The 16,190-nt window shown below is 40.2% G+C and overlaps 1 protein-coding gene across 2 annotated transcripts in view; it reads left to right on the forward strand.

The window, feature by feature from the left end:
• Positions 1-16,190, forward strand: part of FAM53A (family with sequence similarity 53 member A) — a 70,548-nt gene that overhangs the window by 27,918 nt on the left and 26,440 nt on the right. For both annotated transcript variants that reach the window (XM_071555243.1, XM_071555244.1), the window contains exons 3-4: positions 448-502; positions 4,860-5,662. In XM_071555243.1, the coding sequence (XP_071411344.1) occupies positions 448-502; positions 4,860-5,662 (858 nt within the window). The remainder of the gene's footprint in view (positions 1-447; positions 503-4,859; positions 5,663-16,190) is intronic.

The following is a 16,190-nucleotide window of genomic DNA, read 5'->3' on the forward strand; positions in this document are numbered from 1 at the left end:
AAAGCTTGTGTATTTAATTTAGATAAAACTATTCCTGTCTCTTAGTTGAAGATGAAGTGTTTTGCCTTCTAGCCTTAAGATTGAAAATGGAAACCCAACTGCCAGATTGTAATTTCCTCTCCACTGAAATGAGAATTGGATCAAAGCTTTTTCATTAAGGATGAATTATCACTCTTAATTTTCCAGTTTATTCACATGAGCTAATGTTGAAACTCTTGAAACAGTTTGATGCTTAGCAATATATCAGAAATCATTACAAATAATTAGATGCCAGAGGCTTTATTTATAAAGATCAGCTGTTAGGGAATTTCTTAAAGAATGCTGCAAACTCTCCCATTGTTTTAAAGGCATTAAGTGCACATATAGGGAAACTGAAAACTGCATGCAGTTTCCTTGAAGTGAATGCTGACTCTTTCCACAGTTAAAACTTTTTTTCTCTGATTTCAGTACTCATCTGAGAAGCTGAACAAAAGTGGCAGCTTGTTCCCTTTCGAAATCAATGGTAAGTTCTTCAGAAACCTTAGCTGTGTTTTACTGAAGTAATTGGTATAGCAAGAAGCCTTTCTTTTGTAAATAAGGTGAGGGGGATGGAGCATGCTGCTGTAGAGCCTGCTGGTTTAAGCTGGTCTTTGAACAATACTGGGAATAGCTGGTTGTTAGTTTTGTACTTGTGATCTGCTTTGCATAGTAAAAAGCCCTTGTAACACTTCTTTTTTGTTCAATATCTGCTCTGGTGTACAGAAGCACAGTAATGCTGCTTTTGCTGTTAAACATCTCTTCAGGTTGCTCAGCTAGTAAAAATCTTTATGCACCTTCTTCCACTCTTTGCCACACAGAATATTCAACATGATACAAACCATAGGTTGAAGGCCAGTGCCCTCATACAAGTGTTATTTGCTTTTATTCCTCCTTGGTCCTATTGGAATAATAGTAAGTTTTATCAAACAAAAATAAAAATTTTGCTTACTGATATGTAAACTTTGTACTGCTTTATTAAGGGATGGACTTGAAATTTTTCATATACTGTTGTCTTTAAGCATGGAGAATTTTTATTTGCTCAGGGGGATTCCCTTAAAATGTGAACCTTGGTTTGTGTGAGGTTTCATAGGAAAATGGTGTCTTGTCTTAAATAGCATTAGCAGCTAGGCAGGTATCCTGGTGGGAGTCTTACAGGCCACCCAACCAGGATGAAGAGGCAGACAAAATACTCTACAGGCGGCTGGGAGAAGTCACACAATCACTAGCCCTTGTCATGAGGGACTTCAATTTCCCAGATGTCTGTTGGAAATACAATAGAACAGAGAGGAAACAGTCTAGGGGATTCCTGGAGGTGTGGAGGAGAACTTCCTGATGCAGCTGGTGAGTGAGCCAACCAGGGGAGATGCTCTGCTGAACCTGCTGTTTGTGAGCACAGGAGGGCTGGTGGGTGATGTGATGCTCGAGGGCTGTCTTGGACATAGCAGTTTGGAGTTTTGATTCTTGGACAAGTAAGGAAGGGGATCAGGAGAGCACCATGAACTTCTGGAGGGCAGACTCCAGCCTATTTAGTTGGCTGGTTGACAAGAGTCCCTTGGGAGGCAGTCCTGAAGGACAAAGGAGTCCAGGAAGGCTGGATGTGCTTTAAGAAGGAAATTCTAAAAGTACAGGAGCAGGCTGTCCCCATGTGCTGAAAGATGAGCCAGTGGGGAAGAAGGTTGGTCTGGTTGAACAAAGAGCTTTGGCTGGAACTGAAATTAAAAAACAGGAGAGCTGGCGTTTGGAGGAAGGGAGAGGCAACTCAGGAGGACTACAAGGATGTTGTGAGGTTGTACAGGGAGAGAATTAATAGGGCCAGTGTCCAACAAGAGCTTAATATGTCTTCTGCCAAGAAGCACAATTAAAAATGATTTCTATAAATGCATCAGTGACAACAGGAAGGCTGAGGTGAGTCTCTATCCTTTACTGGATGCAGGGGAAAAAGTTGGGGACAAAGGAGGAGAAAAAAGGCTGAGGTGCTTAATGCCCTCTTTGCCATAGTCTTTAATAGTAAGACCAGTTGTTCTGTGGACACCCTGCACCCTGAGCTGGGAGATAGTGATGGGTAGCAGAATGAAGCCCCCACAATCCAAGGGGAAACACTTGGTGATCTGCTACACCACTGAGACACACACAAGTCTATGGGGCTGATTGAGTAGGGGGAGCTGGGGGAAATGCTCACTAAGCCACTTTCCATCATTTAACAGCTGTCCTGGCTCCCTGGAAAGGTCCTGATTGACTGGAGGTTGGCAACTGACACTCATCTACGAGAAGGGCCTAAAGGAGAATGGCTTTGTGAAAGGCTGGTCCTGCTTGACCTGCCTGGTCTCCTTGTATAACAAGGTGGCCTATGTAGCAGATGAGGGAGAGGCTCATGTTGTCTGGCTGGACCTTGATAAAGCCTTTGACATCATTTCCTACAGCATTTTTCTGGAGAAACTGGCTGCTCATGGCTTGGACAGGTGCACTGGGCAGAAAACTGGCTGGATGGCCAGACCCAGAGAGGGATGGGGAGTGGAGTTACATCCAGCTGGTGGCCAGTCACCAGTGGTGTCCCCAGGACTCAGTGCTGGGGCTGGTTCTCTTTAGTGCTACAGGCTGGGGGAGGAGTGGCTGGAAAGGTGTCTGATGGGAAAGGACCTGCGGGTGCTGCTCAGCAGTGGCTGAACAGGAGCCAGTGTATGCTCAGGTGGCCAAGAAGACCAATGGCATCCTGGCCTGCACCAGAAATAATGTGGCCATGAGGACCAGGGCAGTGACTGTCCCCCTGTACTGGGCACTGGTGAGGCCGCACCTCAAAACCCTTGCTCAGTCTTGGGCTGGGGGAAGGCTCTGGAGCTCAAACCTCATGAGGAGTGGCTGGGGAGGTGTAGCCTGGAGAAAAGTAGGCTCAAGGGAGACCTTATTTGTCTCTACAACTCCTGACAAGAGGCTGTAGCCAGGTGTGGGTCGGTCTCTTTTTCCCAGGTAACGAGTGATAGAACAAGAGGAAATGTCCTCAAGTTGCACCAGGGAGGTTTAGATTGGATATTAAGACAAATTCTTTACTGAAAGGGTTGTCAAGCATTGGAACAGGCTGCTCAGGGCAGTGGTGGAGTCACCCTCCCTGCAGGTATTTAAATGATGTGTAGATATGGCACCTGGGGACATGGTTTAGTGGTGGACTTGATGTTAGCTTAGTGGCTTGACTCTGATCTTAGAGATCTTTTTTAGCCTAAATGAGTAGGTGTTTCTACCACATAAACAATTAAAACACAGGTGCAACTCTTGATTTTTTTTATAGTAAACTTTAAACCAGCCTCCCAGCCTGGGAGAAAGCTTCCTAAGTATTTTTAAAGATCAGGCCAGACCAAGCTAGGAAATTGTCCTACAGTAGATGCTAGGAGTTTCAATCCCTAACTGGACCCCATTGTGTTGGCTCTTTTACTTGCATTGAATTATGGATGGTCCCTGCCTTGAAGAGCTTACATGCTTAAGGCAAAGCACAGTATGTGGTTGTACCCATCTGAAAGAATAGAGGAGGAAGGACAGAGGAATTCTAATAAAACATGTTTGAATAGGCCAGCTGTCTGCACAGTTAAATGATTTTGAGACAATAGGTTGTTCTTTAAATAAGATCCAAATAAACAGGATAATCCATGACATACTTTAGGCATGGAAAATGTAAACTATTTGAGTTTGCAACTTTTAAAGCTACTCAGCAAATCTTCTATCTGTTGACTACTCTAAAACTTAGTTTAGCCAGTCAAACATAAGAATATACTACTATTTGATGTTTAGGCTGTATCTAGGTTCCTAAATAGGCATATGGGAAAAACTTGCTATTTTAAATGCTCTTTCTTTAAAGCCAGGATAAGTGAAACTTAGTTGGCTAATTGGTTTAAATTAGCAAATTTTCTAACCAAGCATGAAGCACTGTTAGCTGGCCAACAGTTTTGCTGCTTTTCAATTTGCAAATCCAAAGTCTGCTGTAGTTCTTCTTACACTTCATTGTATAATGTGGAGGAACAGCTGTAAAATGTGCAGAATGTTCTCAAAGAAATGCTTCACAAAAGAGTGAGAGGCTGCACTGGCAGACTGCTTTTAACCCAGCCTTGCCACTTCAGATGAGAGGTTGTGCACTATGTCTGCATTCACAGTAAAACTTGTAGAAGATTCTTAAGGCATACTCACTTTATTTTATGCACTGAATTAAGAATTTTTTTTCTGCTGATATCCAGATTGTAGTGGAGGGGGTGGGGTGAAAGGCAACAACCTGCAGTCTGATTTAACTTCATACTGTTTCTAATTTAAAGCTTTTCACATCACAGAATGCGAACACCCTTTGCAAGTTTTCATTTAGTAAGGTGTTCTTAATAGAAAAGCATAACAACCAAATGAAGGACAGCAGTCTGAAGAGATTATCCTGCTCTTGCATAAAAAAATTGGAATAAAAAGTCCCTTATGCATTCTCACATTACTCATTAAACTGTTCTGGTTGTACCTGAGGTTGTTCACTGTTACATGTTTTAATTGTGGTATGTGCTGTGCACCAGGAAACTGTTTCTGTGGTTCTTTGAGAAACACAGTGCTGAAATCATTCAGTATAGAGGAAGAAGTATTAACAAGGTACATACATGTTGGAATGCCTGGACTGGCTTCTGAAATACTTTCAGTCTTTGTGTTTTTGGAGTTTTCTAACTTTTTTAAAGTGAATGCTTAACTATAGTGCAAAATTTTGGTTGAGCTGGGTATTTGTGGCTCATGGTTCTGAGCTTGACTTTGATGATTTTACATTCAACTAAGTTTAAAACAACTTGTTTTTTCCCTTTTCATTTTTCAACTGTGTCTTTTTTTGTTTTCAGAAGAGAGTCCTTGGAAAGCTTTAAATGGGGGTTACCCAATCCAGACTGACACAACAAGGAATTCAGCTTACCCTTTCCCAGTGTGCCCATTCAACACCAGCACTGCCACTAATGGTAGTCTGCAGTGGCAGCAGGAATCTTCCAATACATCCATGGTGTCAGGATGGATAAGTGAATTAAACCTTAACGAAAACTCGGGTCAGCCCTTGGCTCCACCAACCAAACGCCACTGCAGGTCCCTGTCGGAGCCGGATGAGCTGGCTCGCTGCCGGTCCCCATGGAAGCCTGGCAACTCCAAGGTTTGGACTCCTGTGTCTAAGAGACGCTGTAACAGTGGCGGCAGCGCGACCTTGCAGCGCTGCAACAGCCATGGAAGTGCAACCTTACAGAGAAGCACAAGCATCAGTCTGCCACAAAACATACTGTCCCTAAATAACATCTTCACTATCACCAGCTTCAACACATCACCAGTACCCAGACCTTCCTCTGCCAGCAGCGGGTTCGTGGACAGCAGCGAGGGCAGCACGAGCTCGAGTACCCGCTGGAATTCCGGAGGCCCTTGTGACTTTAACCCAAGGCGCCGCCTCTCCCTCTCCCAGGAGCACATCACCGAGACAGGAAATCTCTTGCCTTCAGCCAACAGCACTCCCACCTCCACACCCGAGCTCAGCCGGCGTCAGGGCCTGCTGAGGTGCCGCTCTCAGCCTTGCGTTCTGAATGAAAAGAAAAGCCGGCTGAAGCGCAGACGGGAGGAGGATGTACGATGGAACAGGCCATCGTTAGACTTTTTTAAAATGACACGGGTGAGATTTTACTTTCCTCAAGTGTGGGAAGGGAATTCTTACAGGAAGGCTGTTTCTAGATAAACTGCACTAATTTTTAGTTGTTGCAGGTTTGTGTGCTTGTACTGGTGACCATCACCTTCAGCAGGGTAGCAGGCTGCTTGTACTTACTAGTGCCATACCCTATAGTAACTTGGATTTTGCTTGTAAAACCCATTCTTCAAGTCCAGTCTACTTCATCCAGAGTGCAGAGAGCTCAGAAAAGATGCTTGACGCAGAGGACAGAGAAAAATGGCTTGATTTTCAAAAATTGAGGAAGCCACGGGGAAGGGAGTAAACATGGTAGCAAAAAACTTACATCACAAATGCAGGGATTTTAAGTAATCTTAGTTCAAATGTTTGATTAAGCCTTCCCTTACAGTTTGAGTAATTCCATAAAGCTAAAAAGAGCAAGCAAGCACCTATATATATGGATTAACTGAAGAAACTGCTAATAAGCAGTTGGAAATAGAGATAGTATTCTAACATGGCAGCTGCAGATGCTCCAGCTCAATGGAGAGGTGCTTACTCCTAGTTATTCAGAATTCTGCTTCCCTCTTCATGACAGTTATTGGGGTATGTTGGGGGTCACCATTTATTGGGGTCCCCTTATCCCGAAAAAGAGGACAGTGTGAATGACAGAAGAGCTCAGGCACAGCAGGCATCAGAAGGCTTGATCAGAAGACTTGCTGGAGTTTATTCGAGATAATGTCAGTTTCCTCATAGATCATAGTAGTAGTAATAGTAGTAGTAGAAGTAGTAGTTCTTAGTGGTAGCAGTTCTATTCTCAGCAACATCCACATCTTTTATATCCTCTCACATCCAACATGTCATGACATTATTGGCTAGCCCATTCACCTCACATTCACCAAAGCATCTCATTGGCTGCAAGACACTACACACACTCCAGGTAGCTCTCTTCTCTTTAAGGGAGAACTCTAAACTGCTTTCATTAAGGGATGCACTTAGTCACCCCTACAGAGAATAAAGATGCTAATACCAAAACTAGTAAACCTAGTTCATGCCTGTAACTTTACATGTAATACAAATACATGTACATGGCTCATTTTTTTGGAGCCTTTGTGTCCACACAAAAGTTGAGTCCTACAGTTCAACATGTAAAAGTGAATCTTATGGTCAGAGAACACTTATGCTTGTGAATATAACTGTACTGCCTTCAATAGATAACCAGACCTGGAAGGTTTGTGTGAGCAGATCTGTTCAGAGTAGTGGGGAGGAGACAGTTTGCAGAAGTAGCAATAAAAATGTAAGGAACAGACATAGTTGTGCACCAGTGTCCCTGCACTGTGCCAAAGAAAAGCTGACTAGAATGGGTAAAATGTCCAGTTTGGGGTACCCTGGTATTAGTTGCTTTACATAGAAATGTGTGTGGGAAAATACTAGAAGATATTGGAGCTGAATGGTCTGATGTTAACTAATTTATATCCACTTAGCTAAATGTCTGTATGATGGGATCTGTGCATCTCTTGTATTTTTGTGAGACAATTTCCATATAGCTTAAAGAATTTTCTTTAAATACTTTCTTGATGAAGCTCTGGGTGTAGGTAGTGGGTTGACAAGCCATACAGAACAATCTGTTTGCCTATGGACAAGGCTGGTAAGTGGTTCTGTTCTAGGTATGACTAGACAGTGTTAGAGTTTTAAGATGCAAGTTTACTACATAGCTAATCAGATCTTACCTGTTTCTCTGTGTTAATCACTGCTGGGATTAGTTTGCTAATCTAGACCAGAAGTATTAGTGGATTTGCCTTTCAACTGCCTGTGTGGTCTGTTGCTGGTTTCTTTATGTAAAATTCAGAACCTGCTGTCTTTTTTTTTCTAGCTAGACTTGATGCTTGCATTCTTCATGCTCTGGAGATGTTTGCAATATTTCAGACAGGCAAAATAGTTTCAATTGCTCAGATCTTATACCTTCAAAATAGTCCATATAGCAAGGATATTTATGGAGAAAACCTGGCAACAGGCCATGTCTATAGGAAGTTTCTTGGCTGTTTGGATTTGCTGTAGAATTGTACCACAACACTAATATTGAGCCAGTCTTGACTATTTCCTGTAAGACATACTTTGAAATGATGTTTTCATGGTAAGCTGAGTAGTTTATGCAGCAAAAGTCACACTACAGTGGCCTGATGGGTGTTTTTTCCAACTGTTTCAGTAGAATCTTCCTATCAAGATACTAAAGTGTATTAAATCAAAGGGATAAAGTGTAGTTTGGAAATAAATCAGTTTCCAAACATTCTAAAGTTTAGTGAAAACATTTGTTTAAAAACTAGGCAAATACTGAAAACATTTGAAGTAAAAATCGTATTAAGTTTACAAGAAATATTGGGGTTTTGAAGTGTCATACAAGAAGTGTATGTGTCCTATATCTGCATATAGCTCAGTGAAGATCAGGACTACGATTAGGGGAAGTTCAGTAAGACCTTTCTTTCATGTATCTTGATGGCTCCTTATTGTTTCCAAAAATACTTTTTCTGTGATTTCAAATTCACTTCTAAGTCAGTTTATGAAAGACCTCTGTTGAAAACAAGCACTTTTAAGGATTTTTGTTCTAAGCTTTACTGCAAACATTTTGATGTTCTCAAATCTTCCTAAAAAGCTCAACTTATCAAGTAGTTACTCAAAACCAGGTCAGCAGTTAGATAATGCTGCTTATAGAGAACTTAACGTGGGTCAGCTGTACCTGGCGATAGATCTGAAGGTGCTGGAAAGGGAGAATTCTTGCTTTATATTACAGTGGTATATTGAAGCCACAGCTCTGTGAAGAGAAAAGTTTTGGGCCTGCAGACATTTCTGCCAGTGCTCTGGAGTCCTGAGAGGAACTTGCTCCAGGCTTTTCAGCAAAAAATTCTCTCAAATCAATATTTATCAGAACTAAATCATTTATTTACTTTAACCTGAAGCAAGGGCTGTTTTATCTGAATGAAGATCTTGAATAGCTGTGGTTGGGTGAAGCTTTAGAGGCAGAAGGAGATGAAAGGTGTTTGTTGGTTTGATGTGCTTTATTGTTGTTTCTGTTTTGGTGTTGATTATTGTTTGCTTTGGGTTTCTGTGCATTACTGAATGATTTTTTTGCTCGTTGAGTTCTGGAAACATACTTGGTGATTGCCGCTTCAGTTGCTACTAATTTGCTAAATACTAGTGCTAGAAAATCAAAAGTTTAATTCTGAAAGCAAAGTATCCATTGCCATTTCCTTTTAAGCTTAGAATTCATAGGTGAGAAAATGCAGATTAATCTATCCCTCCTTACCTTAATTTCTATACTTGTTCCTTCCTGTTCAATATTCTGATTTATGCCTTCATTTAAAAGGAGGAAAGAAATCAGGCAGCTCTTAACCCCATAAATTGTTTATTTCTATGTCCTTTGATTTTATTTTGTTCTTCCACAGACCTTCATACATCAGTGCACTCCCCCTCTGTTGTAGGTTTTCCTGCTGTCTTGGGAAGGAATATGCCATATCTTCAGTTCTCATGGAAAATACAACATTAATATCCAGTAAAGTGAGTGATTCATGTGGTAGAAATAGAATGAAATGATCAGGTAGACTGCTGTATACCATTGCTTAGCTCTCACATAGTGCTAAATTCTGGAAGGATCTTTTTCTGGAGTAGAAGCTGAAAATACAAACTTGTGAAACATCAGACCTTCCAGAACATGAAGACAACTGTAAAAAAAAAAGTGGAAAAGACGGTAGGAAAAGCTAATCCTAAGGGCTCAAAATTACTTTCTCCATTCAGTTACATGAGCAAGAAGAACTGTATGAGTTGTATCTGTGCCTACCAAGTATTTGTTCATGGTCACCTGTCACCCTGGAATTTGAAGGTGACTGTGTGGCAAAGAGACTCTTTGGACCTGTGCTCTCCTGCTAATATGCTCCATCTCAGAGGCTGCCACAGGATGAGCAAAGGTGGTGTTTAGACTGGTGACTGCAGTAGAAGGACAGAAATGTTTTTTTACTGAAGTGGAAACTGCAATTTTTCCAATGTTCTGCTTCATGAATTACATCAGTTGATCCTGAGGTGCAACAAGTCAAGAACAGCCAAGAGGTTGCACATGTTTTTCAGTATGTAAGCCAGTTTTACTGTGACAGTGAGACTTAATTCTATTTCAGATCAAACAACACACTGTAGTTTGAAGTCTTTCTGGAGTTCTTCTGCTATTCCTCCCCCAGTGTGGTGGCATGAGGTTCCAAAAAGTATAATCCTGGTATACTTAAAAATACCAAACTACAGTAACGTTATTTGAAGTGGTCTTTGGTCTGTTCAAACAGTTAATACAAAATACGTGGCTCTATCCATATCAGTAATAGTTTCAGCTATTCAGTGCTATGGCATCTCATGCATTAATTAACATTAGACTAGATAAGACAACATGGTAATAAGTTTTGGGGGTCTCTAAACAATGAAGGAACTCAGGGACTGAAGTTGTGATTTCCTAGCAAACAAGATTTCTCTTAGAAAAGGTTTAAAGCCACCTGGATTTTATAGTAGTGGATTTTCTTGGTACTGAGAGAGACCCTGAGTGCCACACCAGGTCAGACCAAAGCTGTAGCTGGCACCCTGCCTGACCAGAACAGCTGCTTTGAGGGATGCAGGAACAATGAATGTGCAACATGATACTTCCTCCAGCATAGCCTGGTTCCTGCCACTGTACATCTTGAAGGCTTCAGTGTGCATTAGTGGTTCAAATTCTGATAACTATTGATAGAGCTATTTTCTGTTGAGTGTTTGCTTTTTTAGCTCTACATCTTGGACCTTTGCAGGGTTATGCAGTAGTTTAATTTTTGTCAACAGGTCATCATCACCTGCAAGTACCTGAATGCTTGATTTATTATCTTTCTTGAAGTTTAAGGTCTTGAATAGGCAAAGTACTTATATTAAAATTGTCTCTGGTGTGTGATTATTGACTTCATGCTGTAGGTCACAGCCATGTCGTGACTTTATATATTAAAGAGGGTTTCTTACAGGAGTGAGTGTGAACACTTGAGTCAAAGATGTCAACTTTGACCAAAACAGCAAAATTCATGTCACTTATGTGTGAGAATGAACAGAGGAACTAGTTAATAGTGATTTCCATGGCAGTTTAAAAGTGTTGATGAATTAGGCTTGTATGTTGGGGGTGGGTGTGTTTCCCTGACAGGTTTGATTAGGAGGCACTACTTAATGAAGGGCAGAACACACCAGCAGTGCTGCAACTGAACTTGGGTCAGATCAATGCTTCTTTTCCTGCAGAGACTTTCTTGGTGTAACTCCTGATTTTTCTATTGCAATCTCTGCATCGGTTTATTTGTATTTTCCTTTTTGTGGGCCAGTTTGCAGAATCCAGTGTGAATAGAAACAAGGGTGAGCTGTAATACTAATTATTTTAGATACGTATCGAAACCAGAGTAACAAAATATGTGGTTGCAATCTAAGAACTACTAGGCATTGATTTAGATTTTTTTGCCCATTGAGGTTACTGTAATGGTCAGTATGTGGACAGGTTTATGAAATAGCCATACTGTGACCTCACGAAGTTTAAGCACAATAAGCTCTGAAGCATTCTCCTTGATTCCTAGGATTCTTGTGGTACACAAGATTTTGAGTTATGCCTTGTTAGTTGTAGATACAGTAAATTTGTTCATTCTGATTATGCTACAGCAGAGTGGATTAATTTCCCTAAGCTGAACAGTCAGTGTTACTGCTGTAAGTAGAACCCAAGAATGGACATGGAAAAGAGTTTTCATACATGTGAGTAGTGAAGCAGCTGCTCTCTTATTAGGCTTTCTCCCAGGCTGCTGTTTTAGCATGTGCAAGATAAAGAGGTGATCTGTGTGTCAGGCCTGCACTGGCTAAAGTAGGTTAAGCACTGGCTCATGAAGTTCATTCAGATTGTGTTCTGTAAATAGTAAGCATGTTGCTTTAAATAGTTTGAGATGGTTATGTAAAGCTTGTAACCTCCTGTCAAAATGGGAACAAACAGGTTATTTGGGGTAGATGTAATTTCTGCTTGTGGATACAGTGGAGTCAGCAAAGACTGCTCTCTGCCCTGCACACCAGTGTAGTGTGATTTGGGGAAGGTATTTAATACAATTGCAGGTCTTAATCACTTAAGCTCTTGTGGTACACTTGAAAGATGTACTACAGGATCTCTTGGTCAGAGTGAAGGCCCGGCTTCTTTTCTACCTGTTGTATGACCCATTGCAGTTCAGTGGTGCAGTGATGGTTCTCAGATGAAATAGATGGTACATGTCCTTGCACTGTGTGGGGATCTCTTCTGCTGCAGGGCACCCTTGATGCCCTTGGCTTTTGGAATATGGTTTGTGGAAAATACAATACAGATGAGTAATATTTAGAGAAGGATTGGGCTGCGTTTGATGGGGATCAATAAAATGGTAGCAAATATAAATGTGCAACACTGATAGTTTCCCTTTGTATAAGATTAAGGACCAAAAAGCATAACTATGAATAAAGCAGTTAAGCCAGGGACAGAATTTAAGTTCTTGTTTGAAAATTTAATAGCTGTTCCAAGGGAAGTCTTAAGTTAACATTTGAAAAATAGAACTAATCCTGGGCTACCTTTGTTTTGAAAGGAGTGGGACTATTTTTTTCTTTTCTTCCTATGGTAGTAACTTCTGTAAGTGATCATAAAGCAAGAAAGCAAAAGATAACATTTGTATTTTAAATATCAGATTGTGTCAAAAGTCCAGCTAAGTAAATCAGTGGTTTAAATCCACTTAGTGTAATTCTAGGCATAAACATAATTTATAGCCGAAAAGAAAGTGTCATCAGTGGACCTCAAGGAAAATGTTTTTACTGTTTGCCTGTGAAAGTGAAACCCTACATGTAAAAAGTAAAAACTTCAATATTTCCAAAGTCTGTTTTTTCTTTGAGTGACCTTATGTCTCGGAGGACAGATGTCTGAATGGAAATGAATACAGTAAGTTACTCACAGGTTTCCTAAGCTTCATCAGAGTGAAAGTAAATTACTGCTATGCCTGCAGGATTTTGAACAATGAAGTGCAAGTCAGCTGCTATTTGCTGGAGGTTGGTCAAGCTATTTTATTTGTTCATTGGAAATCATTTAAAAAGGCAGAGTATTGCTAAGATCAGGACAAAATTCTCTTTGGAGGGGGACAGGTATGTGGAAGGTTCGAGTAGTTTCTTGAGTACTTCTGTGGCATTTGCTAAAGGGAGAGACTTGAGCAAACTTCAGTGATGGCCAGTGACAGTCCCAGCACCACTGTCATTGTGAAACAGGTCAGATATTACTGAGCTCTGCACCTGTGTCTGGATAACAGATGTCTAATAAATTTACAAGTATTTCAACTTGAACTGTATGTTAAATCTGTTTCTCTGAAGTTGAGCAATATGCACGTGCTGTTTAGTGTCATTAAACCGCCCATACCCTCAAATTAAATAAAAAATTAAGTGTAGCAGTTTGAGTTGAAGTTTGTGCTATGAATCTGTAAAATCCAGTTGTGGAGATCATGGGTGAGATAGTCTTAAATCATCCTATCTTATTCTCTGTTGATGAATGATTAATTCCCACAGTGTGTTTTTCTAGTATTTGGTCCACTGTAGCCTTTTAAATGCCTTCCGGGATGTGGTTTCCTTAGCAGATAAAGAGCCTTTTGTGGGGAGCAAGGACAGTTTTGCTTAAGCTATAAAACTCTTTCAGACTCACTTAAGATAGTGGCATGTACTTTTGGATCTCTTTCCTACTGCCATGATAATAGTTCATGGAAATAGAACTTTAAGCTTCCTGCTCCTCTAGTTAATGAAAACATATGAGATCTCTTAGTCTCTATTTCGAACCAACTTCTGCAGGAGCAGAAGGAGGGATAGCAGGTATAAATAGTGGTGTCTTGAGCCTAATAACCTGTATCCAGTTACACCTTTCTGGTTTGTGAAAAAACTTACTAATGGTTGTGCTTTTTTTGCCTGGAATATTGTTTTTCATGAGCTAGAAGAATTATGAGTGAGCAGTAGGTTTTTGCTCTAATAAATAATAGTCAAGGACTTGGAGCTTCTTGCAGAACTTTGAGGACTTAAGTAGGACCAACTGAAGTGTTCAGCTAGATCTCCATTTCCAGTCAAACATTTAGACTATTCATTTTGCTAATAGTTAAATCTCTGAATAATTTAAACATCTTCAAAGGACTCCAGTAATACAGGTTAATGAAATTAATATTTTCTAGAAAGCGATAAACCTTTTCAGTCATCCTAAGCTTTATTTACTCTTGTTTGTGAGGTGTTATGCAGATGGTACTGACTATGTTGAAGTTCTTATGTTAAAAATAATCAACTGCTGTTTTCAAAACTTAAAGAAAAAATTCCTTAACATTTATTACATCAGAACAAAAAGCCTGTAAGTAGGCTTAAACTCCATACATATTTAAAAAAAGAAAAACAACCAACCAAAACAAAGAAACAGATAAACTACTCCAAATGAGCAGAACTTTATTTATGATCTTATAGATCAGTATGGCATTCGTCTGAACGTCTTAGTCATCTATAGCATCTTAGTGCTCATCTCTTGCTGTGTCCATTGTTTCAGCAGGAACTTGCTTAAATAGCAGTAGTTTTTCAGGGAGGTGTGAAACTATTTTTAGTGTATGCATTTGTGGCATAAGTAGTTGACTTTAAGCTTAAAGACAGCTTTTTAACCTTGTCAGAAATCTGTATTTTCCACTGGGCGTTATGTTACTATCTGACAGTCAGTTTTGAGTTGAATTTTGTCATTTCAGGCATAGTTGTATGGCTCTTTCATACTTCTAAACCTAAATAGATGAACTGCACATCTGTTGTGTGAAAGTAACGTAGGAGGTCTCTAAATTTTTCTGTTTCAAGAGTGACTTTGTTAACATCAGTTAAAAGGCTTATCTATAATTACCTAGTTCCTATTAACACTCTGTTGTTGCAAAACTGATGTTCATTTTCCATCACTTCCCATATGTTTTTTTAATTTGAAGTGCTTGAAAAATCTTTATTTTTAAAACTGGTTATTATGCTTAATAACCAGCAAAGCAACATAGCAATCTAAGTTTTAGCTTTTTAAAAGAAGTTTAGACACTGTACCAGATGAAATCAGAAGTACTCTTGTATGAAGAGCTGAGTGTTTCACCAAAATGTGTGTAGCAGCACTGCCTGAGGACAACCTTTGTGCCATGACTGACTTTAAGGGGCCTTTGGGAGAGCAAACATTAGGTGCTTTTAATGCTGCTAGGGAGATGCAGAGACTTTAAGTGTGGGTTTTACTTCATTCAGTGTGGTGTGATGAATTTTTGTGGAAGTGAGAACAGTTTAGCTTCCTAAAATGAAGAAAGATAAGTTATACCCTTCTTTCAGAGGTCAGCAAATATTGTATAAACCTTCCAGTATCTGCCTCTAAGAAAAGCAGGACAGGTTATAACTGAATTTGACTGTGAATCTTGTGGGGCTTAAGATCCCAGATGGTGCTCTGGTGTGTAGCTGCTTGTCTGAGCTTTCCATGTACAACTTGTGGGCTTTATCCAAGTGTGTATAAGGAACATGTAATTCAGCCCAAAAGGGGGAAAAATGCTGTGGGTTTAATTGTCAGAGACACTGCCCTGTGGAATGAACTTTTCTTTTGAACAGTCTGTGTGAACCTTTGTGTTTGCAATGCATGTTGTGTAAGCTGTGAGGGCTTCCTGGCAGAGCAGTGCTGGCTGAGGAGTGCAGTTACTGAAAAAAAGTCAGTGTAGGAGACTGGGTGGATGAGTTTGGATCCTCTTTGCTTGACAGTAGATGTTGAGTCCCAACAAATTAAACTGGGAAGGATGCCTGGATTTCAAGGCTTTCAGTATTTCTTCTTTTCCTTTTAAAAAAAGTGGATTGTTTTTCTCAAGTAGAAGCATTTCCGATAGCAATTTCTTGAACTTTACAGTTCAGGTAGTTCTACAGGTGAACTAGAAACTCTACAGTTGAATACAGCTGGAGAAAAGGGCATCCTTAAAAAAATAGAAAATGGGATGTTGAAACTACTTGTCAACCTCCTCCCAATTCTTTTTGAATCTGGATGTAATTGAGGTTGAGACTCCCCCCTGTCCCATTGAGTAAATGCTTATTGGGAACTTGAATTAATTTTTTCCAGAAAGCTCTGCAGATGAAAAAAAAACTGTGTTAAATTCTTGTTTTGTATTACAGGTCCTCCTTCATCACTTTAGTTTTCTTGTTTTATTTTGTTACGTAGATGTCGTAACTGTGAAAAACTTCAGTCTTTTCACATCCACTCTTGTGTAATTTTATGTTTAGGTTCTCCAAATACTTGAGTTCTTACGTCTTTTTTTTTAAGGATGTCCTTAAGCAAATGGCAGTGTGCAAGGCAGTGATGGTAATGCATTATCTTCTCTGAAGCTGTGCTTTCCTGTGGTCATCCTGCAGCATGTTAGTGTTGTACATACAGTCTGCTTTGAAATTATGGAGGGCTTGGTTATGGAAAGTACTTCAGTATTTGTTTTTCCTTTCCTTGCCCTCCTCCCCTTGC

The sequence above is a fragment of the Pithys albifrons genome, chromosome 5, assembly GCF_047495875.1.
Source record: "Pithys albifrons albifrons isolate INPA30051 chromosome 5, PitAlb_v1, whole genome shotgun sequence".
Lineage (NCBI taxonomy): Eukaryota > Metazoa > Chordata > Aves > Passeriformes > Thamnophilidae > Pithys > Pithys albifrons.